Source organism: Ochotona curzoniae, unplaced genomic scaffold (assembly GCF_017591425.1).
Source record: "Ochotona curzoniae isolate NIBS_2020 unplaced genomic scaffold, NIBS_Ocur_1.0 scaffold_4937, whole genome shotgun sequence".
Lineage (NCBI taxonomy): Eukaryota > Metazoa > Chordata > Mammalia > Lagomorpha > Ochotonidae > Ochotona > Ochotona curzoniae.
Genome location: NW_024467126.1, coordinates 874,686 through 897,307, shown reverse-complemented (window position 1 = coordinate 897,307; position 22,622 = coordinate 874,686). Strand labels below are relative to the sequence as shown.

Sequence of the window (22,622 nt, the reverse complement as noted above, 5' to 3'; positions counted from 1 at the left end):
GAGAGTGCCTGAGAAAAACCAGGGGCCCGGGCCACACCCACTCGCTAGGGACACACGTGGACATCGGACCTCCCACCCGGAAGGAAAGGAAGTCCAGCCGGACTGGTCAGGGTCGGCTTGGAAACAGCAAATTTCCCTAGGCTGGGACGGCGGGAGGCGGGGGACAGGAGGCAGTGACAAGGTGCCAGGGCAGTCCTGTTACACAGATTCGCCTTATTCTGGCTGGGCCCCCTTGGCCTCTGGGAGCTGTCCTGTGCCCCTCGGATGCCGGACACTGACACTGGGGCTGCCCGTTGCTGGTCAGGAGCCCACAGAGGACAGATCCCAGGCATGCCCAGCTTCCTGGAGCCTGGCATCCTGGCACTGAACCCTCACCAGCCCCTGAGCAGGAGGCTGCCAGCAGTCAGACTCCATGGGAGTCACGTGATCTGGAAAGCCAGAGGGAAGGAGTTTTAAGACAGGAGTGATCTGCAGCCAAGGACGGCCAAGCTACTCAGGGATGAAGAGGTGGGGGGACTTGGGGCTCCTTGGCAGAGGGGAGGACCTGGGCTCAGCTTGGCCTGTGCCTGGCTCCCACGCCTCCCTGTGGAGAGAGACAGCTCATGGCTGGAACCTTCCTTACAGCACCTGCTTCCCATGAAGAAGCCACATGGAGAAGGTGAGACTGGAGGAGAGGTGGGCAGGAGGGCCGGGTGTGCACTGGGCAGGAGGGCTGGGTGTGTGCTGGGCAGGAGGGCCGGATGTGCACTGGGCAGGAGGGCCGGGTGTGCACTGGGCAGGAGGGCCGGGTGTGTGCTGGGCAGGAAGGCCGAGTGTGCACTGGGCAGGAGGGCCGGGTGTGCACTGGGCAGGAGGGCCGGGTGTGTACTGGGCAGGAGGGCCGGGTGTGCACTGGGCAGGAGGGCCGGGTGTGTGCTGGGCAGGAAGGCCGAGTGTGCACTGGGCAGGAGGGCCGGGTGTGTGCTGGGCAGGAGGGCCGAGTGTGCACTGGGCAGGAGGGCCGGTTGTGCACTGGGCAGGAGGGCCGAGTGTGTGCTGGGCAGGAGGGCCGAGTGTGTACACGTGGGAGGGCCGGGTGTGCACTGGGCAGGAGGGCCAGGTATGCACTGGGCAGGAGGGCCGAGTGTGTGCTGGGCAGGAGGGCCGAGTGTGTACACGTGGGAGGGCCGGGTGTGCACTGGGCAGGAGGGCCGAGTGTGTGCTGGGCAGGAGGGCCGGGTGTGCACTGGGCAGGAGGGCCGGGTGTGCACTGGGCAGGAGGGCCGGGTGTGTGCTGGACAGGAGGGCCGGGTGTGCACACGTGGGAGGGCCGGGAGTGCACTGGGCAGGAGGGCCGGGTGTGTACTGGGCAGGAGGGCCGAGTGTGCACACGTGGGAGGGCCGGGTGTGCACACGTGGGAGGGCCGGGTGTGCACTGGACAGGAGGGCCGGGTGTGCACTGGGCAGGAGGGCCGGGTGTGTACTGGCAGGAGGGCCGAGTGTGCACACGTGGGAGGGCCAGTTGTGCACTGGGCAGGAGGGCCAGGTGCGCACACGTGGGAGGTGTGCACACGTGGGAGGGCCGGTTGTGCACTGGGCAGGAGGGCCGAGTGTGTGCTGGGCAGGAGGGCCGGGTGTGCACACGTGGGAGGGCCGGGAGTGCACTGGGCAGGAGGGCCGGGTGTGTACTGGGCAGGAGGGCCAAGTGTGCACACGTGGGAGGGCGGGGTGTGCACTGGGCAGAAGGGCCGGGTGCGCACACGTGGGAGGTGCGCACACGTGGGAGGTGTGCACACGTGGGAGGGCCGGTTGTGCACTGGGCAGGAGGGCCAGGTGCGCACATGTGGGAGGTGTGCACACGTGGGAGGGCCGGGTGTGCACTGGGCAGGAGGGCCGAGTGTGTGCTGGACAGGAGGGCCGGGTGTGCACACGTGGGAGGGCCGGGAGTGCACTGGGCAGGAGGGCCGGGTGTGCACTGGGCAGGAGGGCCGAGTGTGCACGCGTGGGAGGGACGCAACCTGCTGAGGCCTGAGCAGACAGTATTCCCCCGAGTGTGGTGAGGTGCACCTGCAGAACCACTCCCAACCCCACCCCACCCCTCATCATCTGGGTCCTCTCCTCCCACATGGCCTGGGCAAGCTCCGAGTCACCCACAGGACGTTGTCGTAGAGCCTGAGGAAGGTGAGAAGCCAAGGCCTCCTGCACCAGCAGCAGAGCCCGCCTCCCCTGTGCACCATCAGGGAAACAAGCAGCTCCTGGGTCCACACCCCTGAGGAGCCCACTGATGAATATTCACAGGTGCTTTAAGCCACTACACCTTAAAGCCTGTGCTGGATAAACTACAAGCCATCCTCCCATTTCTACTCCGTCCAATCCCCCAGGGCCGGCCCCAGGGGGTGAGGCCCAGGAGGGACAGGCAGGCACTGTGACTTTTCCTGACCCAAATCAGCCACCATGACCCTCCCCAGCTGTCAGTCTCTGACCGCACACCCCCAGGCAACCTGAGCACCGCCCCCTCCCTGGGCTCCACCTCTTAAAGGTTCCATGCCACCTCCCAGTCCTGTGTCACCCCTGGGGACCACGCGTGCCACACACAGAACTTTGAGGAACAGACCACGTCCTGTTGCTCAGCCTGGCTAGTCCGCAACTTCCAGAAACAGGAAGCGCTGCTGTCTGGTTCCCTTGTGGGTCTGGGCCTTGCAAACTTCCCTCAAAGAGCAGAGAAGACCGTCTCTGGGGACCAGATGACATTAGGAGCCCACGTGTACTAGCCTAGGAACTTGACCTGCCAGGACAGCCTCCTGGTCCCGCATCAGGGTGGGAAGGGCCTGGCCACAGCAGATGGAACAGAGAGCGGGGCAGAGTCAAGAAGTACAGCAGAGGGCTGGACACCAGGGTCAGGCCGGGCCACCTCCCTGCTATGCCATAAGACAGTGTGAATGTGCCCATGGAGCATGGAGGCTCGGCGAAGCTTCTCCTCTGCCAAGCCATAAGCACGTAAGAGGGACTGCAGTGGGCACCACGGGGGTAGGAAGGGGGCATTAGCGTCCAGCACTGATGTTGGTGGGGAAGACGAGAGGGCGGGACAAACTCCCAGGTGGGGAGCTGGTGAGCGCCTGGGCGGTAAGCAGAATACTGAGGCCACCTGGGAGCCCAGTGAAAACACCACACCCTCCCTGGTGTTGGGGAGCCTCCTGGGAATGGGCTGACCCTTCTCACGGGTCCCAGCCTAGGCTCAACCACTGTGGCACACTGCCTCACCCAGAGCAGCACATGGCTCGACTCATGTCAGAAAAGGGAACCATCTTCCTCCCCTTGTCCACTCTGCTGTCATGGCATTCCAGCAGCAGGATCCTGGAGGCCTCGGCCGAGGGGTTCCCTATCCAGTGGCAAGCAAGTGGGGTTCCCATGACCAACTCCTCAGGCTCGTAGGAGGAGGGACAATTGAGTTACTGACCAGGAGACCACAGGGCTGCCCACAAGGACCCATGGAACCCCCAGAGCAGCCCCCACCAGGAACCCCACACATTTCCGCTCCTGACAGCTGTCTGAACCACCCCCCCTTTAAAAAAACATTGACTTATTTATTTGAAGAAGTGAACGAGTTAACGAGGGAGGTAGAAGGCAGGAACTTCCTCTGAGTCTCTCATTGCACCAGGCCACTGGCAGGGAGCTGGATCAGAAGTGGGGCACCCACGACATGAACTGGTCCCATATGAAATGCCAGCGTCAAGAGCGGCAGGTCTACCATGACATCACAATGCCAATACCTTTTTTTTTTTTTTTTAAGATTTATTTGTTCATTGAAAGGGGAGGATACCAGACAGGCAGAGACAGGGAGCTGTTCTGCCTACTGGCTCGCTCCCCAGATGGCTGCAGCAGCCAAGGCTGAGCCAATAACCAGGCACTCTGTCTGGGTCTCCCATATGCTTTCCCGGGATCTTTAGCAGGGAGTTGGACCAGAAGTGGAGCAGCCGGGACTTGAACCAGGGCCAGCCTCTGTGTCCAGAATTTTTCCTGGATGTGTGAGCCAAGCTAAGGAGTCCGTCCCTCTCCAGAATCACTCGTGACTTCCCCTCCCCAAGCCAGCAGTATGGCCAGACAGGACTGCGTGCCCCTGGGTAGCCCCTGGGAGCTCTCAGAAGTGCCCGATGCCCGCCCTCCGGCGGTTCCCGACAGGCCTGGAGGTGGTTTCTCAGAACCACGAGGACAGGAAGCAGAAATGGATGTGAAAGGAGAAGTTAAATCAGTGGCAACTGTAGGGGATGGGCCAGAGAACTGGGGGAGGGGATCCGGGTACCGACACCCCACACCAAGGTCAGGGAGGGAACTCTCGGTCAGCCTGGAAGGAGGGCATGCCAGACGAGGTGGCCTCACAGCAGACCTCGCGAGGGTAAGCACCCTTGGCACACCAAATCCTGGCATTGGGAGTCAGATCCCCAGTGCGGCTTGACGGGGCGACTAGGGTTTATGGGGGTGCCCACCTGTAGGGCTGGATTCACGCCACTGCCCTCCTGACATCAATCCTACCTGTTGTCCTGCTGTCTCCCATGTGCCCACTCGGTCCCTGTGGAGCCCCTGGCCTGTATAGAGGCTGACGTGTGCCGGGCACCGCCTGCAAGGGGCAAGAGCTCTCCTCTCCCCTCGCAGAATCCCACCTGCACCTGCCTGGCATCCAGGAAGCTCCTGCACTAGCTGTGCACAGAGTGACCAAGTCAGAGTGACACAGCGACAGAAACAGAGGTCTTCCGTCCACCTGGTCACTCCACAGATGCCCACAGGGCACAGGGCACAGGCAGGCGGGCAGCAAACAGGAGGCTGCGACTCCATCCGGATCTCCCACATGGGCGACTCAGATGAAGCTCCTGGCTTCCAATTTGACCTGGCCCAGCTAGCCGTCTTGGCCAGCAACTGCAAGATTTTCCTCCCTGGCTTTCTTTCTATCTCTCCATCTCTGCCACTCCACTTGCAAGCCTTTCAAATCTTCTTTAAAAAGCAATTAGTAATTTTTTCAAAAGCCTCTGCAGGTGGCTTTCTAGAGCTGAAAACAAAATGGAATAAACATGGCTCATTGCTAACTGCAACATTTACTGCTTTTGTGACTTGCGCTTGCTTGGCTAAGAAACGGTGTGAGCTTGCCTACGTGACCTTCAGCACCGATGGGCCTCAATCCCCAATCAAGGCCCACACCCGGTGATCCCACAGACCAAGGCCGGGGTCTGGTTATCTCACAGGTGGCTTCAAGGCTGGAGTCCCGTTACCTTAATTGGGGGACCGAGGAGCCAGGCAGGGCTGCCTGCTGAGGTCGGCAGGGAACGTGTGGCCTTTCCTCCCTCACCTTACGAGGGATTGTAAACTGCCCCCTTTGGAACTGTTGTGATCTGCCCCTATAAAACCCTGTGAGTGTGCTGCTCCAGGCTGCGCGCTGCTAAAGGGTGTCTGTCACCTTGCCTCTCGTTGCAATAAAACTTTGCTGTGACTGTCGCTGGTGTATGTAACATTCTATAGTGGATGCAACAGCTTCCTCAGGGAACTTGACCTTCCCCATACCTCCATTATCCCAAAAAAAACCAAACCTTTCTTCTGACCAGCTGCTGCCCGGGCCAAGTATTTGGGGACACCCAAGAGCATGGAGAACTGTTCACAAGTGCAACTGCCATGCCGTGTCCTCCTCTGTTGGGACAGGGCTACTGGACCGGAGGTGTCACCAACTGGGCATGGCACCCCAGAGGGGACGTGGCGGCCTCTGGGGTGGCAGCGTGGCCACACCTCGTCCCAGCTCGCCCCTGCCTCTTCTAGCCTGTGCTCCAACCACATCTCATGGGCACCACCCAAGTAGCTTGATGACCCCAGAACTGTGGCCGTGACCTTGCTGCAGTTAGGTCTCAGGGTCAGCATGTGAGCAGGGACATGCGCTCAGCAAAATGACACCCAGGACATCTTGCCAGTCAGACACACACATTCAAGCTCCAAGGTCTAGGATTATTCATGGATCAGCCATGCAAGCCAGGCAGAGGGACCTCTGATAGGGTGCAGCCAGTGGGGGTGACCTAGGGCTGATGTGGCACCAGATGGGTCTCATGGGGTGCTGGCACTGTTCCCACAATGTTGCCTTAGGGACTGGCTGTGAACTCGGTGTGACTGTGTATGACAGAGCCTGGACTGCAAAGGGTTAACTCAGCATGCCTGCACTGCGTCAAGGTCACAAAGTCCCACATCTCAAGGTGACCAGTCCTTACCTGGGGGCTGGGAAGTAAGTCTGTGCCCTTACTGTGCCCTGACCCCACCTCCAGGGCCCTCGGCCACTTGTTGGAGCACTAGGATGATCAACCCACAAGCTGAGTCGTTCAGAGGAAAGCATTCTTTAGACAATAACCAAGTCCCTAAGGAAGTAGGTCCGAGGAGCAGGTCAGGGGGTGTCCAGGAGGGAGGGGAAGTGATACCCTCTGTGGGCTCAGCACCCAGTTCTGACTTCCCATTCAGCTCCCTGCAGACACACACCCCGGGAGAGTGGTGCTTGGCTCCGGTTCCCATTCATGTGATGAGGGGCCCATATGGAGTCCCGCATCCACAGCTCCGGGACCCCCATCCAGGCTGCTGTGGGCATCTGATGACCTGAGCACTCCCACCAGCACGGGGCATGTGGCACATCTCTGCCCACTTTCTGCGACTATTGGCAGGAGCCCAAAAAGGGGGCAATGATGGAAGATGCAATGCCCACAGCTTGTGCCTCTCAGCTTGGGCCGGGGCACTGTAGGGCCGGGGCACTGTGGGGCCGGGGCACTGTGGGGCCGGGGCATTGTGGGGCAGCCAAGTGCAAATACATGCCTGTGGATCCCCTCCCAGGCATGCCTGACCCCGCTATCCCTGACATTTTTGCTGGCGGCCCCTGATGACCATGTGCTGGGCAGCTTGCCTGGCGTTCAGCTGGGCAAACTTTGGCAATCCCAGGTGGATGATTTTCCCTCCCACTTCACAGACCTGAGCCAACAGGCCTCGGTCACGATCGCACGACTTCGAGCGGCAGAGCTGGAGGTTCCACCACGACCCCCCTCCCTGCCCCCATCTGACCCTGCCTGCCCTCACGCACACCGGCTCCCCAGAGGCTCAGCGTCCATGTGCACAGTCACTCACCCCTGCCCACCCCAGCTTATGCCTGTGCAGGCAAAGGTCAAGTCCACCACATTTAACGCACTGTTCATGGTCCAAACGTAAGCCACCGGTACAGCCTGGCCAGTCCTCGGACAAGGAGGGACAAGCCATCTCCAGGAGCTCCTCCCAGGAAAACCAGCACAGAAACTCTACGCTCGGAGCCGAGCCACTTCCTTTTAAAGGGGCAGCACTTCCAGAGTCCTGCCCAAGCTGTAAAATCACATAGAATGACAAGGTCTATGCAGGTGCAGGGCGACCCCTTGTCTCCCAAACCTGGAAGATGGGCAGAAGTAGGCATCTCTCTCATCTAGTTACTTCCATACCCAAGAAATGCATCCGCACGAAACACAGGCAAAGGAGCAAAGGGGTAAGGACAAGAAAGTTGTTGTTGCCACCTGCAACCCAGCATCCCATGGGCACCAGTTGGAGTCCCAGCTGCTCCATTTCCAACCCAACACCCTGTTCATGTGCTTGGGAAAGCAGTGGAAGATGGTCCAAGTGTTTAGATCCTGAACCCACCTGGGAGTCTCAGATGGAATTCCAGACTAGTGGCTTTCAACCCGAACCACCCCCGATAATGTGACCATTTGGGGAAAGAACCAGCAGATGGAAGATCTTTCTCTCTTTCTGTGTGTGATTCTTTCAAAATAAATAAAATATTGAAAAAATGGTCCATAACAAGTCAAGGAATATAAAAACACAAATAAAAGTCAAGGAATATAAAAACTGCCCATGTATCTAAAAATAGAAGCAACCTAAAGAAACCGCAGCATATGGTGCAGATGACACACACAAGAGTCAAGTCTGAGGTCACCCCCGGGTGAGATTTCTTGGGAGACTCCTCGGCTAAATCGCTGGACTCAAACCTCAACACAAGGAACATCACAAGATAAAGTGGTCCAGCCTCGGGGTGCCTGTATCAGGACTGGGCCTCCTCAGTTGCTGATGCCTGTGCAATGGACAATATGGCCAGATGCACTTGGAGGACACGATGACCAGCCCATCTAGGTCAGCAGTGGATGTAGAGTAGTGCCTTGTCAGAGGATGGAAAGCAGAACAGGTTGGACCACTCTCCTGGCCAAGCTTTGCAACGTGTTCCTGGGTCTGTGGATGGACTTGGTCAGCCAACAGACCTTGGAAAGAATTTCTCAGTCGTGGTACAATGCAGCCTGCTAGAGCTCAGAACTCTCGAAGCCACTCAAAGAACACCCTCTTCCCCACATGAGGTCTGTAAGGCGACACCAAAGGACTGGCCCCCAACCCCGGGTGCTGATGTAGTTTGACAGCAAGGAGCAGTCCTTCCCCCTACTCTGTGGGCACAGGAGAAAAGAAAAAAAAAGTCCTGAAACATGTGTCCCACGCGCCTTCCTCCAAATCCCCCTCCCTGGATGGAGGCTCGCATGGGCATGCAGCCCTCTCAACTATGCAAGCAACACCAAAACTAAAAGAAAAATAATAAAAATAAAGTTAAGTAAATCATGCCATATCTACTTAATGGGATACTATACAACTATAAAAATAATTGTATGATATAATCTCTCCACAGGAAGAGATCCACAATCTCTTTTTAAGCTTTAGGCTACAATTACTAATTTTAAATGCTTTTAAAAAAGATTTATTGGAAAGGCAGATTTGCAGAGAGGAGAGACAGAGAGGGAGATGTTCCATCTGTTGGTTCACTCCCCAAGCGGCCGCAACGGCCAGGAACCAGGAGCTTCTTCCGGGTCTCCCACGTGGGTGCAGGGTCCCGAGGCTTTGGGCCGTCCTCTGCTGCTTTCCCAGGCCACGAGCAGGGAGCTGGATGGGAAGTGGAGCATCTGGGATTCAAATTGGCACCCATATGGAATCGCTACTGCTCTGGGTCCTTAACTGTTTGGGGGGTTTTTTTGTTTTGTTTTGTTTAATTTCCTTCTCTGTCTTTCTTTCTTTGAAGATGTATTTGTTTTTATTGGAAAGGCACATTTACAGAAAGAGAAAGCTGGGAGTGGAGTAGCCAGGACACTAACCAGCGCCCATATGGGATCCCAGTGCTTGAAAGGGGATGTTTAGCCAACTGAATCATGGTGTGAGGACCCTCTCTCTTTCTTTAAAAGGCAGAATGATGGAGATGAGAAAGAACAGAAAAAGATCTTTTATCTGTTGGTTCACTTCCCAAAGCCAGGAACCTGGAATGCAATCTGGGTCTCTCACGTGAGAGCTGTGGCTTAACAACTTGAGCCTTTGAAGACAGAACAGGTCAATCAACCATCTCAACTATATGTTGGCAGCGAAATATGGGGCAAATGGAGACTCTATGGTGGACTATGTCAATCAGTGGATTCTTCAAAGACCTCATAATGCTTGGAGTGGCAATATTGGCAGCTATTTATAATTGGTGAACTATCAAAACCACTTGAGCAAGAACCTCGGAGCATACCCTACATGTGGGACCTGGGGAGGGTGGGAAATTGGGTGAGCCTTCTCCCTTAATACCCCCCTTTAAACATGAAGGAAACAATATGGAAATAATAGTCTTATCCACTTTTCCTAAAGCCCTTGAACCTTTTTACCCCAAGTAACTATGTAAATATTGTCAAAAATATAATTTCAAAAATTAAAAAAAAAAAACCTTGAGCCTTCACCTGCTGTTTCCCACAGTGTACATTCGCAGGGAGCTGGACAGGAAGCAGAGCAGCTGGGACTACGGCTGGCACCTGCACAGGATGCTGGCACTGCACGCCGCTGCTTAGCCCTCTAGCCACAATGTCACTGCCTTCCCCATCTCCAGTTTAAATTATTAGCATTCATATATTAGAACAGAGACCACTCTCCCTCTGCCCACTGCTGGATCACTCTCCAAACACCCCCCACAGCTGGGGCTGGGTCAGGCTGAAGGCAGGAGCCAGGAGCCGCACGGGGGTCTCCTATGTGGGCAGCAGGTGTCTGAGGAGTTGAGCCGGCACCTGCTGCTTGCTGGAGTGTGCATGGTTTAACAGAACCCACACGCTGTGCTAGGAGATGCTTGTGTCCTGGAGAGCATCCTAACCACTGTGCCAGACACCTGTTCCCAATCCAGGGTGACGCCACTTCAGCTGCACACCTGCACCAACAAGGACAGATCTGTCAGGGAAAGTGTTAAACTGCTCATGGACAGTCTCTACAGAGGCAACAGACGTTTCTTCATTCTCTTTCTTGCCTTTGTTTCCTAAAGTTAACATTGAATTAATGAGTATGATAGGCACAGGTTGGTCTACTTGGGGACCAGGGAAGGCACTTCTGGGAGCAGGGGGTGCTGCCTAAGGGTCGGAGCACGTGCAAACAAAGTTTTCACTCTTTAGAATCCTTTAGATTTTGTTTTAAATGTTTTAAAGGAGACAGGAAGAGACCGTGTGAGAGCTTCAAGGTCATCGCCACCCCCACCCCCCGCTGGTTCACTCCACAAGAGGCTGCAACCCCAGAGCTGGGCCAGTCTGAAACCAGGAGCGAGGAGCTTCATCTGGGTCTCCCACATGGCTGCAGGGTCCAAGGCTTTGGGCCATCTTCAGCTGCTTTCCCAGCAGCATTAATGAGAACTTGAATCAGAAGTGGTGGGTCCAGGTTGGTTTGTGCAGCACCCATAGCCGGCAGAACTACCCTGGGTGCACCCCTGCGGGGGGTTGGAGCTTACACTGTTAAAGCCAAGGACAGAGAGCCCCTCCCTCCGAGAGCCCTCCCCACAGCCCTCCCCCACGACAGTGACACAAACACGGGTGCACACAGCGCTGGGTGGACTTTTATTTTAAAGTCAAAGGCACAGCCTGCGTGTGCTGAGCAGTGACCCAGGATGTCCAGCCCTGAGGCCCCCCAAGACGCCACCCCCAGCCAGGAGCGGCTGTGCCAAAGGGGAGGGCAGGGGTGAGAAGGGGCCTCCCCTTACAGCGGGGGAGGGGTGGCTTGCCTCCCTCCTGCGCCCCAGTGGAGGAGCAGCAGGTGACACACCAAGCGAGGCTTCAGGGGTGTCCCCCACGGCTTCCTCTTCAATCCCCTCCCTCCAAAACAAGTCTGGTGGAAGCAATTGCACAGTTCCAAAAGTAACAGCTTGAGGGCGCCCCCGCCCAGGGGCAGGGTCTGGGAGTGGGGAGAACGGAGGGGGGTCCCCAGTTCTCCCCAACCCTCCAACTCAGTGCTTAGAAATGGGGGCGGAGTCCTCCCCACAGGAGCAGCGCCCCCTCAGGTGCTTTCTGACCTCAACAGGGCCACACTGGGAAATAATCTGTCGCTCCCCCTGCCAGCAGACCCCCGTTCCCTGCTGCACTAGATCTACCAGATAAGACATTAAAAAAAAATCTCTGCTTATAAAAATACTTCTGCTCTGTCATGGGAGGGAAGGAGGGCGAGCAGGGTGGTCCCTGGGGACCCAGGCAAAGGCTCGGGACAACGAGTTGGGTCACAGTCCAGGGGGCGAAGGGGGTCCTAGTGGCCAGGGGGAGGGAGGCTAGGAGGGCGAAAGGGGGCCGTTGGCTCGGCGGGAGACCCCTTTAGCGGCAGGTGCAGCGGAGCCCCGACGGGAGGCGGCTGCGCTCCGCAACTTCTGCTTCCGCCTCTTGGCCAGAGGCGCGTTCTCCACGCTCCTCAAAAAGAAACCCTCGCGCTTGCCGCGGTTGAACGCCTGGCAGGGAGCAAGCAGGACTCAGCCAGTCGGTCTTGGCCCCAGCCTGTAGATCCCAGCTCCGACCTGGGCCTTCCCTAACCTCACCTCCTCCCCCAGCTCTCCCGCTAGGTCCAGGCTTCCCGAAAAGTCGTGACCCACAGAGCCTGAACACAGTCCGAGCTCTCACTTGGCTTCCCGTTCCCATCCCCGCCCGCCCTTGCCCTCCTGGGGAGGTCCCACCCTTACCATGAACGTGGCGTTGAGCCCCGAGCGCACAGCCGGTCCCGACGACTCCAACACATCAGGTGTCCGGAGCGGCGGCGAAGAGCGCGCGCTGCCATCCTGCAGCCACGAGCTGTCCCGCAGGCCCTCCAGCTTCAGCCGCTTGGCCGGGTCCACGGTCAAAAGTCCTGTGGGCGAGGAGGGGCCTCGTGGGGGAAACTACACCCCAAGGTGGGGCCTATCTGCAACCCCCCTTCTCTACCCCATACCAACCTGTGACCCCGTCCGGCCTCCCCCCCCCATCCCTCGCCGTGTGACCTGCGGCATCCAGCTGCGCACCTCGGACCAGCTCCTTGGCCTCCTCTGACACGCCCTGCCAGGCCTCCCCGTCTAGCGAGAAGCGCCCCTCTCGGATCTTGCACATGATCTCGGCCGCCTGGCTCTGCCCGCCCTGGCCTGAGGCCCCTTGGAAGGGCACCTGCCCCGACAGCATCATGTACTGCAAGGAAGGGGGTGGGGGGAGTGAGACGGGGCCTGTCCTCTGGAGTAAGTCCTGAGACACTTGCCCCACGAAGCCCTACTTCTACCTCCACCCCACATCAGAGAGACGCCCCATCCCGGATTCAATTACAACCCTGACACCCCTACCTGGGAAACCCCAACCTCTGCCACGACCCCAAGATCAGGCAGCCTAGAACCACTCCTAACCCTGGCACCAGGCGCCATCACCCCAAGATCAGGCGGCCGTGCACCCCGCGCCATACCAGAATGACGCCCAGGCTCCAGAGGTCGCAAGACTCGTCGTAACCCTGCTGGGCCAGCAGCTCCGGGGCCGCGTACTGCAGCGTGAAGCAGGGCGTCTGCATGGGCCCCGCGGGGCTCTTGGGCCGCAGCCGTGCGAACCCGAAGTCAATGATCTTCACGGGGGCCCCGGGCGAGTCGTCCGCGTAAAGGATGTTCTTTGAGCATAAGGGGGCAAGAGGAGCGGGCACGGTGAGAGGGAGGCAGACCCCGCGGCCGGCCCTGTCCACCACCCCCGCGGCCCGAGCCCTGCACGCACCTCGGGCTTCAGGTCGCGATGCACCACGCCCGCCTCCTCGTGCAGGAAGCTCACGGCCGACACAAGGCTGCGCAGGATTTGGCTCGCCTCCGACTCGCTGAAGTGCCGCTTCTGGCGGATGCGCTCCAGCAGCTCACCTCCCCGCAGCAGCTCCAGGACCAGGTACGTGTGCAGCTGCGGGCGGCACATCACGGCGGGCAGGACGCGGTCAGCCCGGCTCCCAGGCCGCTCCCTTTCCCCCCAAATTCCTCCGCTGTCCTCGGTTCTGCCCTCAGGTGCCTGGCCCTACTCCTCCCCTTCCCTCTGCCGTTCCACCTCCCGAGTCTCCTTCGACCCGATAGCCCTGCAAGGGTCGCGCCTCGCGCCCCCTCTGCCCTCCAGTGCCGCTCCACCCCCACCCCGGTGGGCGTCACCTGGTCTTGGTGCACCTCGTGGAGACGCACCACATTGGGGTGCGACTGGCACAGCCGTAGGGCGGCCACTTCGCGCTGCGTGTTCGCCTCCAACCTGAGGGGGGGTCGGGGAAGGAGGAGGGGGTTTGCGGAGCAGATGGAGCAGGTGCCCAGCCCCCCTCACCGGCATCATACCTCTCCTGCCCGCACCCGCCCACCTGCGGCTCAGGATCTTGACGGCGAACTCCTGACCGCTCTGGCGCTGGCGGCAGCGGCGACACACGGAGAAGCTGCCCTGACCCAGCGCCGGTTCCCGCAGGTCCAGCTCATACTGCTGGAAGAAGGGCGAGTCCTGGGGGTGTGGCGGGGTGTGGGAGGGAACAGCGAAGCACGTGCGTCAGAGGCCACGCCCGCCTCGAAAGTGCTGAGACCTCACAGGGGTCACCATGGATGCCCGGCACATCCAAACCCACCCCCACCTCTCTTGGGCCCTGATCACCTGCATCATGGCGCTCCTGGCCACCGCGGCGCGACCCGGCCGGTCTCCAGCACCAGGAGCTTGCAACGCATCCATCATCACCGCGTTGTTGTGATCAAACAGGATGGAAGGTGCCACGAAGGAGTAGCCCTGTGGGGCGGGGGAGGGGGCGGATGGGGGCAGAGTCCCAGGAGGGCCCAGACCTGGGTTGGGGTGGGAGTGGCAGAGGGAAAAGGGGCACAGGGAGTGAGGGGGGCTCCCGCCCCATCTTGGGGTACAGGATGTGGACATGCCCATTCCACCTTGTTCCACAATCCCTGGGGACCACCTCTGTCTCTTCCCGCCCCCCAGCAGACTTTGACCCAGCCCTTCTCCGCGAAGCCCCCACCTCCCTGCAGGGTCTGGCATAGGAGGGTTAAGCCCCTGCTTGCCACACCACCGCTGGCATCCTATGTGGACTGTGGTTCCTGTCCCGGCTGCTCCACTTCTGATCCAACTCCCTGCTGATCTCCTGGGAAAGCAGCCAAGGATGGCCCAAGTGCGTAGGACCCTGCACCCATGTGGGAGACCAGGATGGAATCCCAGGCTCCTGGCTACCTCTGGGAAACAAACCAGTAGACAGAAGCCACCTCTCTAGTGTTCCGTCTCTCCCTCTCTATCGCAACCTTTCCAAGATAAATAAATCTTTGAAAATAAAAATTAAAACAGACCGGGACTCCAACCAGGCATTCTTAGGCCTGTGGGTGTCCTAACCCTCTTGCTAGGACCTGCCCCATGCTTCCTCACAAACCAGACCTCCACCTACCCTGGAAGACGGGGCTGCTGGGGAAATGTAAAGGACCTGTGCCTCGGTGGCTCGTGGGATTGCTTCCTCTTTTCTTACAACATATTTATTTATTTTTCATTTGAAACACAGAGAAGCAGAAAGGGAGAGACAGACGCCTCACATTTGCAGTGCCCCCCCAAACGGTCCCCAACAGCCAGGTCTATGCCAGGCTAAAGCCAGGGTCCAGGAGCTGCATCGGGTCTCAAACGTGGGTGGCAGGGGCAGCGCCACCAACAGCGGCTCAACCCACTGCCCTCCAAGGCCACAGATCCCTGTCCCAGGCATTGTTCCGGCTAGCTTCACCTAAGGGAAGTTGTCTCCAAGAGACACAGCTCCGGGGAGCAAGCAACACCCACTTTTTTAACCCATAAAGCAAGTCACTCTTGGCAAGGATCTCCTCTGACTTCTGTGTGTGGACTGTGAATTGCAGGCCTGCCCTATGCAGGACTTAGGGACAGTCCTGCCCCCTAGGGAGATGCCAGGCCGGGCAGACAGCTCAGGAAGGCCCTAGTGGAGATGGTACTAGTCAGGTGCCCAGAAGGGAGTAGTGTGTGCTGAGGACTGGGGCACAGGTCACGGGTCCAGGGGCCAGGGGAATGGACCCCGAGCGTAGGCAGCGGCTGGTAGTGCAGTGGGTAGAACAGCCTGGGCAAAGGCACAGAGGTGTGGCCTAGGCCCTGGGAACCCCCCCTCCCTGCATCTGGCACTGCCCTCCAGAGCCCCACGTCGGTACTGAGGATGAGGCACTGGGTGAGGGCCACGTCCAGCAGGTGAGGGAGGACCCCTGCGCCCCTAGAGGTGTGACATGTCATGCCCACCAGTGACCATTCAAACAAGCAAAAAAAGGTGGAAAATGGGGTCGGCCTTGTGGCAATGTGAGTTAAGTCACCACTTGCAACAGTGGTGTGCCATGTCAAACTGCCAAGTCCCACCCACTGCACATGGTGACCCTGGGAAAACAGGGCAAGGTGACCCAAATGTATGGGGGACTCCCAGACAGAGCTCAGGCTCCTGGCTTTAAATGAGCAGATGGAATATCTTTTTTTTTTTCTTTCTCTCACTCTCTATCACTCTGCCTTTTAAATAAATAAAACTATTTTTAAAAAATTAAAACCAGGTCCAGTGTTGTGGCACAGCAAGTTAACCTGCCGTTGTGGCACTGGCATCCCACAGGAGAGCCAGCTGCAGTCCCAGTTGCTCCACTTCTGGTCCAACTCCCTGCTAACATGACTGGGAAAGCAACGGAAGTTGACCTAAGTCCTGGACCTCTACACCCACGGGAGAGACCCCAGATGGAGTTCCTGGCTGGCCACTTGGGCCTGTAACAGGCCCCGGTTGTTGCAGCCATTGGAGTGAATCACTGCAAGATTTCATTCTCTCTCCCCTGTCTCTGTAACTGCCATCTCAAATAAATCAATAAAAGTCTTTTTAAACAATAATAAATATTGCAAGGTGATGGACTAGAAGGGTCATTAACCTGACATTTAAAGACCAGCCTAGGGTGCAGTGGTCACAATAACATCAGACAGTTGAGGTTCAAGTCTCAGTTCTGCTCCCAGCTTCCTGGTGGCACACACCCTGGGAGGCAGCCAAGTGCTGGGGTCCCTGCACCCCCGTGAGAGACCCCAAGTAGTCCCAGGCTCCTGGCTGCAGCTTGGCACAAACCCTATTATTGGGCAATCTAAGAAGTGACCAGTGGATAAGATTGGATGACTCTTCTCTCTCACAAAATGGCGGGGAAGGAGTGGGCACTGTAGTACAGTGGATTAAGCCACTGCTTCCAATGCCAACATCCCATATCAGAACGTTGGTGCAAGACCTGGCTGCTCCATTTCTGATCAGACTCTCTACTAATGAGCCTGGGAAAGCAGAAGAGGATGGACCAAATACCCAGGCTCCTTGTACCCATGTAGGGGATCTGAAAGGAGCTCCTGGCTCCAGCTTTGCCCAGGCAAGGCCATGAGAGAGTGAACCAATAGCTAGAAGATCTCTGTCTCTCTCTCTCACTCTGCCTTTGGGAGAGACAGAGATCTTTCAGCCACTGGTTCACTCCCCAAATAGCCACAGTGACTGGACCTAAGCCAAGCTAAAGCCAGGAGTCAGTCAGGAGCTTCCACCAGGTCCCCCACATGGCCGCAGAAGCCCAGGTGCTCAGCCCATCTCCCGGTGCTTTCCTGAGCACATCAGTAAGAAGGTGGACTGAAAGCGGGGCAGCAGGAACTCAGTGCTCTTAGGAGAAGCCTACTTCATTGGTGGTAGCTGCTGGACCCTCAAAGTACACATTTCATAAAATGAAATTAACCTTGAATTGCCAAACGCGCCCTGTTGCGGAAGACACTAGGACCAACACATGCCTCACACACCCGGGGCCTGGCGAGTGCACATAGGCCCCAGACAGCACCCACAGCAGCACCTGCCTGAGTGCCCCCAGCTCACCTGGAAGACTCGAGGGTCACCCGGCGGGGGGCTCCCAGGGGGCGAGTAGACAGGCTCCAGCCGAGTGAACTCCTCTGCGAAGTTGCCCACGTCCAGCTCCGAGCGGATCTGGGGCTGGAACGGGGCAGGAATCTTCCTGGCAGCCAGAGCGACCCAGTCCAAACCCTGGCAAGAGGGATCAAAGGCTAGGGGTCAAAGGGCAGGACAGGAGTCCTTCTCCACTGCGGCTTCCCTGACCTGTCCCCCCCACCCAGGTACAGAATCGACAGAGCGTCAGGCACAGCTCTGGCTCCCCCAGACTTGAACCTGAGAGGATGTGGGTCTAGACGGCCAGAAACACTCTTGGGGATAAAGTCTTTCGGCACACGAAGGTACCTAGATGCAGCCTGAAGTCAGAATTCTTCCACTTTTTTTTTTTTTCATGATACGTTCCTAGGCTCAGAGTCTTCCCCCTTCCACCCTTTCCCTACTGTTTTTCTCCGTATTATAACAATAGTTCAGTCCTTCAACAACACTCACCAGTCCATCATCTGCTATTTAAGTGTATCCTGACATTGTAAGTATAGGTAGAAAGCCCAGCATGCTACTGTCAAGATATATGTAATAGTTCCATTGGGAATCCATCTCTTATTCAGAAGTAGAGCTGCCTACTGCAGCGTATCTTCACTTCCTGGTGTGCTAGTCTCTATTACACAGTTCCTCTAAATGAATGCAGGTACATACATGCTTACCTAGATGGTTTTGTATTTTGCCTGAAGATTGCCTTAAAGCAGAAAAAACATAATATGTGTCCTTTGGGGATTGGTTAATGTCGCTAAGTATAATGGTCTGTAGTTAGGACCATTTTGTTCTATGTGGTTGAACTTCATTTTTTAACCTTTTTTTAAGATTTATTTATTTTTGTTAAAAAAGCAGATTTACAGAGAAAAGGAGAAACCGAGAGAAACATCTTTCATCTGCTGGTGGCTCACTCCCCAAATGGCTTCAATAGCAGAACTGAGCCGATCCAGAACCAGCAGCCAGGAGCATCTTCAGGGTCTCCCACATGGTTGCAGGGTCCCAAGGCTTTGGACCATTCTCGACTGCTTTCCCAAGCACAAGCAGTAGCTGGATGGGAAGTGGAGCAGCCAGGACACAACCAGCACTCACATAGGATCCCAGCATTTGCAAGAGGAAGATCAGCCAATTGAGCCATTGTGCAGGGCCCCTCCTTCCATTTTTCACTGCCAGGAGCTGTCCCTGTGGGTGTCAGTCACTGTGCCCAACCTGCTCATCACCTTATTAGCCTGTCCCCTGCCTGCCTTACTGTCAGAGCCCCATGGTTTTACTCCACATAACCAACGTGTGTATAGCTGGGACTTCCGGGCAGCTAAGGGTTACTGGCAGCTTGTCAGTGTAAGAGCCATTCAGCAAGCAGGTACAAAGTCAGCCAGTGCCATATGCACCATTTTCCTTCTTCCTCGTACCTGCTGCTGGCCAGCTTGGACAGCAAAGGCCATGACACATCGCTAGAGACGGAGGCTATTGTCAAGCTGGCACTGTGATGCAGCAAGCTAATCCACAGCCTTCCGCACCAGCATCCCATATGGGCACTGGTTCATGTCCTGGCTACTCCACTTCCCATCCAGCTCCCTGATGACAGTCTGGAAAAGCAGAGGAGGATGGCCCAAAGCTTTGGACTCCAGTATCCACACGGGAGACTTGGAGCAAGCTCCTGGTTCCGGGCTCCTGACTTCAACCTTGGCCCAGCTCCGGCCATTGCGACCATTTGAGGAGTGAAGCAGTAGATGAAAGACCTTCTCTCTTTCTCTCTGTAACTGCTTTTCAAATAAAAATAAACAACAAGTGATTAAAACAAATAAATATTATGTCTGTATATATATATGTATACAGATAGTTATGGGGGCTCCTGAAGATCCCACGACACGATAAAGACCCCCATGATGTTTAGATCACTGTTCAGATCTTCAAGCAGACAAACTGCCTTGATGGCTACCACTATTTTTAAAAGTTACTTAAAGATTTTTTTATTTGAAAGGCAGGCACCTGCCATTCCCTGCATGTCCACAGCAGCCGAGGCCAAGGCCTGGTCCGGACCCAAGCCAAGAGCTAAGAGCTCCACCCGTGTCTCCCACATGAACCGCAGGGTCCCAGCCACTTGGCCAGTCCCCTGCTGCCTCCCGCAGCAGGCATTAGCAGGAAGCTGGAATGGGAAGCAGAGCCAAAACTTGATCTCAAGTTTGACTTGGGGTCACTGGCCGCCAGGGCCATCTACGACAGGACCAGCCATGGGGCGACACTCTCAAAACCTCAGCTTCCCTGCTAATAGTATCACAGGAGGGCAGGCAAGGTGGTTCTGGAGCTGGAGCGCAAAAATGGCTAGAGAGGGCAGGCACATGACAGGCTGGCATGCAGCAGGATGGCACAGCCAGTAGGTCCTGCAGGGTCCTTCTCACTTCAAGACAGCCCATCCCACTGACTGCCACGCCACGCTCTGACCTGCGGGGCTCCCTCCCCTGCCTCATGGCAGAAGCAGAATCCACGCAGGATCAGGATTCTGCACACTTGAACCCAGCCATCTGAGTCACCTGCTCACGGCCCAGTGCCCGGCAGCATGCTAAAAGCTCTACACCGGGGTTTATGTTTTCGGTGCCAACAGCAGAGACAGGATCTAATGCCAGTTTTACCTGCCATCCTGGGCTGCTGTGGCCGGGTTGCCTGCCCTCCACAGCCCTGCCCAGTGAACCAGCCCTGTCCAGTGAACCAGCTGACTGATGCAGCCTCAAGCCATGCATGCCCACCCCAACAGGCCAGTCCGTGCAATGCCCGGTTTCCATGGTGATGGCTGAGCGACCTTGGCTCACTGAGGCTTTGCTTTCTTTAGGGGGTTGGGGAAGAAAAAAAAGTGAAATGGGGCCAGACTCCGGGCAGACCTCCAGCACCCCGCTAACTCCAGAGTGGCAGCTCCAGCCTGGCTCAAAGTGCAGGAGCAGGGAAAGGTGGGGAGGAGGGGGGTGCTCACCTGGAAGAAAGGGTGACTCTTGACTTCCTGTGCCCCCTGGGGCCCAGCACCCAATCGCTTCCTGGGGTCCTTGCACAGTAGCCGCTGCAACAGGTCCTGCGCCACGGGCCCGATCCGGGGGGGGAAGGGAGGGGAGCACTTCAGGATGCGTCTGGGAGGATTTGGGGGGGGGTGTCAGGGGCAGCGGGCCCCCTCCCCTCCTCAGCCCCGCCCAGGCAGGCCCAGCCGCCCACCACCCATGAAGTCACACTCACCGGGACACCTCGGCCTGTGTGTTCCTCTCGCCCTCCAGGGTAAAGGGCGAGGCCCCTGTGAGCAGCTCAAACAGCAAGATCCCCAGGCTCCACCAGTCTACAGCCTGTGGGGACACAGTGGGCTCAGCGCCTGCATCACCTACCGCTGCACCCCACCACCCTCCCCACACCCAAGTCCACCTTGCCGTGGCCGGCCTTGCTGCGGATGATCTCAGGTGCCATGTACTCGATGGTGCCGCAGAAGGAGAAGGTGCGTTCTTTCTGGGGGATAGGGAGCGACAAAGGGACCCATGTAGACACCCAGCTGGCCCCCGGGCCGGCACCACAGGGCAGTGTGGTGAGGGTAAAGGCAAGGGCTGCCATCCACACACCTCCTCCGTGAGGAACTCCTTGCTGAGCCCAAAGTCCGTGAGCACAATGTGGCCGTCCGCATCCAGCAGCACATTCTCCAGCTTTAGATCGCGGTAGACGATGCCCAGCTGGCAAGGGATGACACTGGTACTGAGCAGGGAAGCCCGAGAGGGAGGCGGGGAGGGGGGTCCTGGCGGTCCCAGGCCATCAGCAGGTGAAGGCGGCACATGGGCCCAGGAAGACCCCAAAGCGAGGCAGGAAGGGTGCAGGGGCCCAGGGAGGCTGGGAGGCCAGCCTGAGGTCTCCAATTGAGGAAGTGCCGTGCAAGTGGCAAGGGGTCCCCTGGGAGAGGAAAGCCCCTTGGAGGAGGCTCATGGGGGAGGAAGGACAGCTCAGGAGGCAGTGCCCGGAGGCCTGGGGGGCGGAGGCGGCCCCTGGTGAGGCTTGACGGCAGCACGCACCTTGTGCAGGTGCTCCAGGGCCAGTACGATCTCCCCGCCGTACACGCGCACCTCAGCCTCCTTGAAGTACTGGCGCTGGTACAGGTGGGTGAACATCTCGCCGCCGCTCACATAGTCTAGGGCAAGCCGTGGGGCAGAGGGGTACGGCAGTGAGGACACATGGCCGCTGACCCTGTCCCCACCCACTCCGGCTCCTGCCAGGCCTCACCCAGGATGAGGTGCAGTTTGGCGTCGGTCTGGAAAGCATAGTGCAGTGTGACCAGGAAGGGTGCCTGGCGCACCAGCTCCAGCACCGAGCGCTCAGTTCGCGTGTGCTCCTGCGTCTTGGAACGCTGCACCAGCGCCGCCTTGCGCAACACCTTCATGGCATACAGCTTTCCCGCGTCGTGCCCGTCCGCCTTCCGGACCAGGAACACCTTCCCATAGGCTGCAGAAGTGGGAGAGATGAGCAGCAAGTGGGAGTCAGGAAGGGTGTGCATGGGAGACCTGGGGTGGCAGAACCTGCTGTAGGTGTGTGCAGCCCAGGGTCCGGGGTTGGTGCACAACTCCAGGACCACGGTGCTGTGGGGCGTGTGCAAACCCAGCCCAGAGCACCCAGATGAGAAGCATGTAGCAAGACAGCCAGCCGCCCGGCCGGCCATGAGAAGAGCTGTGCAAAGCCAAGCAGGCCCCGGGGGAGTTTGGAGCAAAGCGGCTCTCCCGTGGCGCAAAGGGGACCCGCAGTGCCAGTCAGTTGGGAGGGGCGCAAAGCCCCAAGGCTGCAGGTTGGGCCCGGAGAAGGGGGCATGCAAGCACAGGCCCTGGCAGGAACCAATGATGTCAACCTGGAGCGCCCTGGAAGTGGGGACCAAACCCTGGGACAGCAGGGTGGGGCCGGCAAGCGAAAGGGGGGCCTCCTTAGGCAAGGGAGGCCGGGGGCGCTGGGGACGCCTGCCCCAGTACCAGGGTGGGGGTAGGGGTCCTCACCTCCCGTGCCCAGCACCTTGAGTAGCTCGAAGTTCTCCACGCTCACCTTCTCCTCGTGCCCCGTCAGGTTGGCTGCGGGCACAGGGAGCCAATGAGTCCCGCCCGCCGCGACTCTTCCCAGCTCTCCCCCCTCCACACCACCATCCCCACCCGGGGGTGGGGGCAGCCCTGGCCGGCCGTGCACCCACCTTCCGTGATTTGCATCTCCACGGCGCAGCCCTCCTCCTCGTCCTCGTCCCCCATGGCGCGCGGGTCGCTAGGGGGAGGGGGCCGGCGCGCGGCTCGGGCTCCGGGCGGCGCCGGTTACATGGCGGCTCCGGCCGGGGCGGGCGCTTCCTGGTGCCGCCTCCGGGGTTGAGGCGGGCGCCGGCGCCGCCTCCCGTGTCTCCCCGCCCCGCCGCCGCCGCCTGACTC

At 58.3% G+C, this 22,622-nt stretch overlaps 1 protein-coding gene across 4 annotated transcripts; it reads right to left on the bottom strand.

Moving 5' to 3' along the window:
• Window positions 1–11,188: 11,188 nt before the first annotated feature.
• Window positions 11,189–22,549, bottom strand: RPS6KA4 (ribosomal protein S6 kinase A4). 4 transcript variants are annotated; one of them, XM_040970865.1, is made up of 17 exons: window positions 22,397–22,549; window positions 22,209–22,280; window positions 21,451–21,669; window positions 21,243–21,358; window positions 20,802–20,909; window positions 20,611–20,691; window positions 20,431–20,534; window positions 20,177–20,327; window positions 17,155–17,319; window positions 13,914–14,042; window positions 13,633–13,745; window positions 13,436–13,529; window positions 13,023–13,196; window positions 12,727–12,921; window positions 12,302–12,461; window positions 11,987–12,150; window positions 11,189–11,758 (listed from the first exon to the last, which is right to left on the bottom strand). In XM_040970865.1, exons 1-17 carry the CDS (start codon window positions 22,449–22,451, stop codon window positions 11,585–11,587), a joined length of 2,274 nt encoding a protein of 757 aa, XP_040826799.1. In that variant the 5' UTR covers window positions 22,452–22,549; the 3' UTR covers window positions 11,189–11,584. The 4 variants fall into 4 exon arrangements, with proteins under 4 accessions (XP_040826799.1, XP_040826797.1, XP_040826798.1 ...); XM_040970863.1 differs by having other exon boundaries at window positions 13,633–13,766; window positions 22,397–22,541; XM_040970864.1 differs by having other exon boundaries at window positions 13,633–13,748; window positions 22,397–22,497.
• Between the last annotated feature and the right edge of the window lie 73 nt (window positions 22,550–22,622).

Coding starts and splice junctions, on each gene's coding strand:
- RPS6KA4 (XM_040970863.1), bottom strand. CDS start 22,451: ATGGGGGACGAGGACGAGGAGGAGGGCTGCGCCGTGGAGATGCAAATC. Junction 21,670..22,208: donor CAAGGTGCTGGGCACGGGAG/GTGAGGACCCCT, acceptor CCACTTCTGCAG/CCTATGGGAAGGTGTTCCTG. Junction 13,767..13,913: donor CCAGGAGCGCCATGATGCAG/GTGATCAGGGCC, acceptor CCACACCCCCAG/GACTCGCCCTTCTTCCAGCA.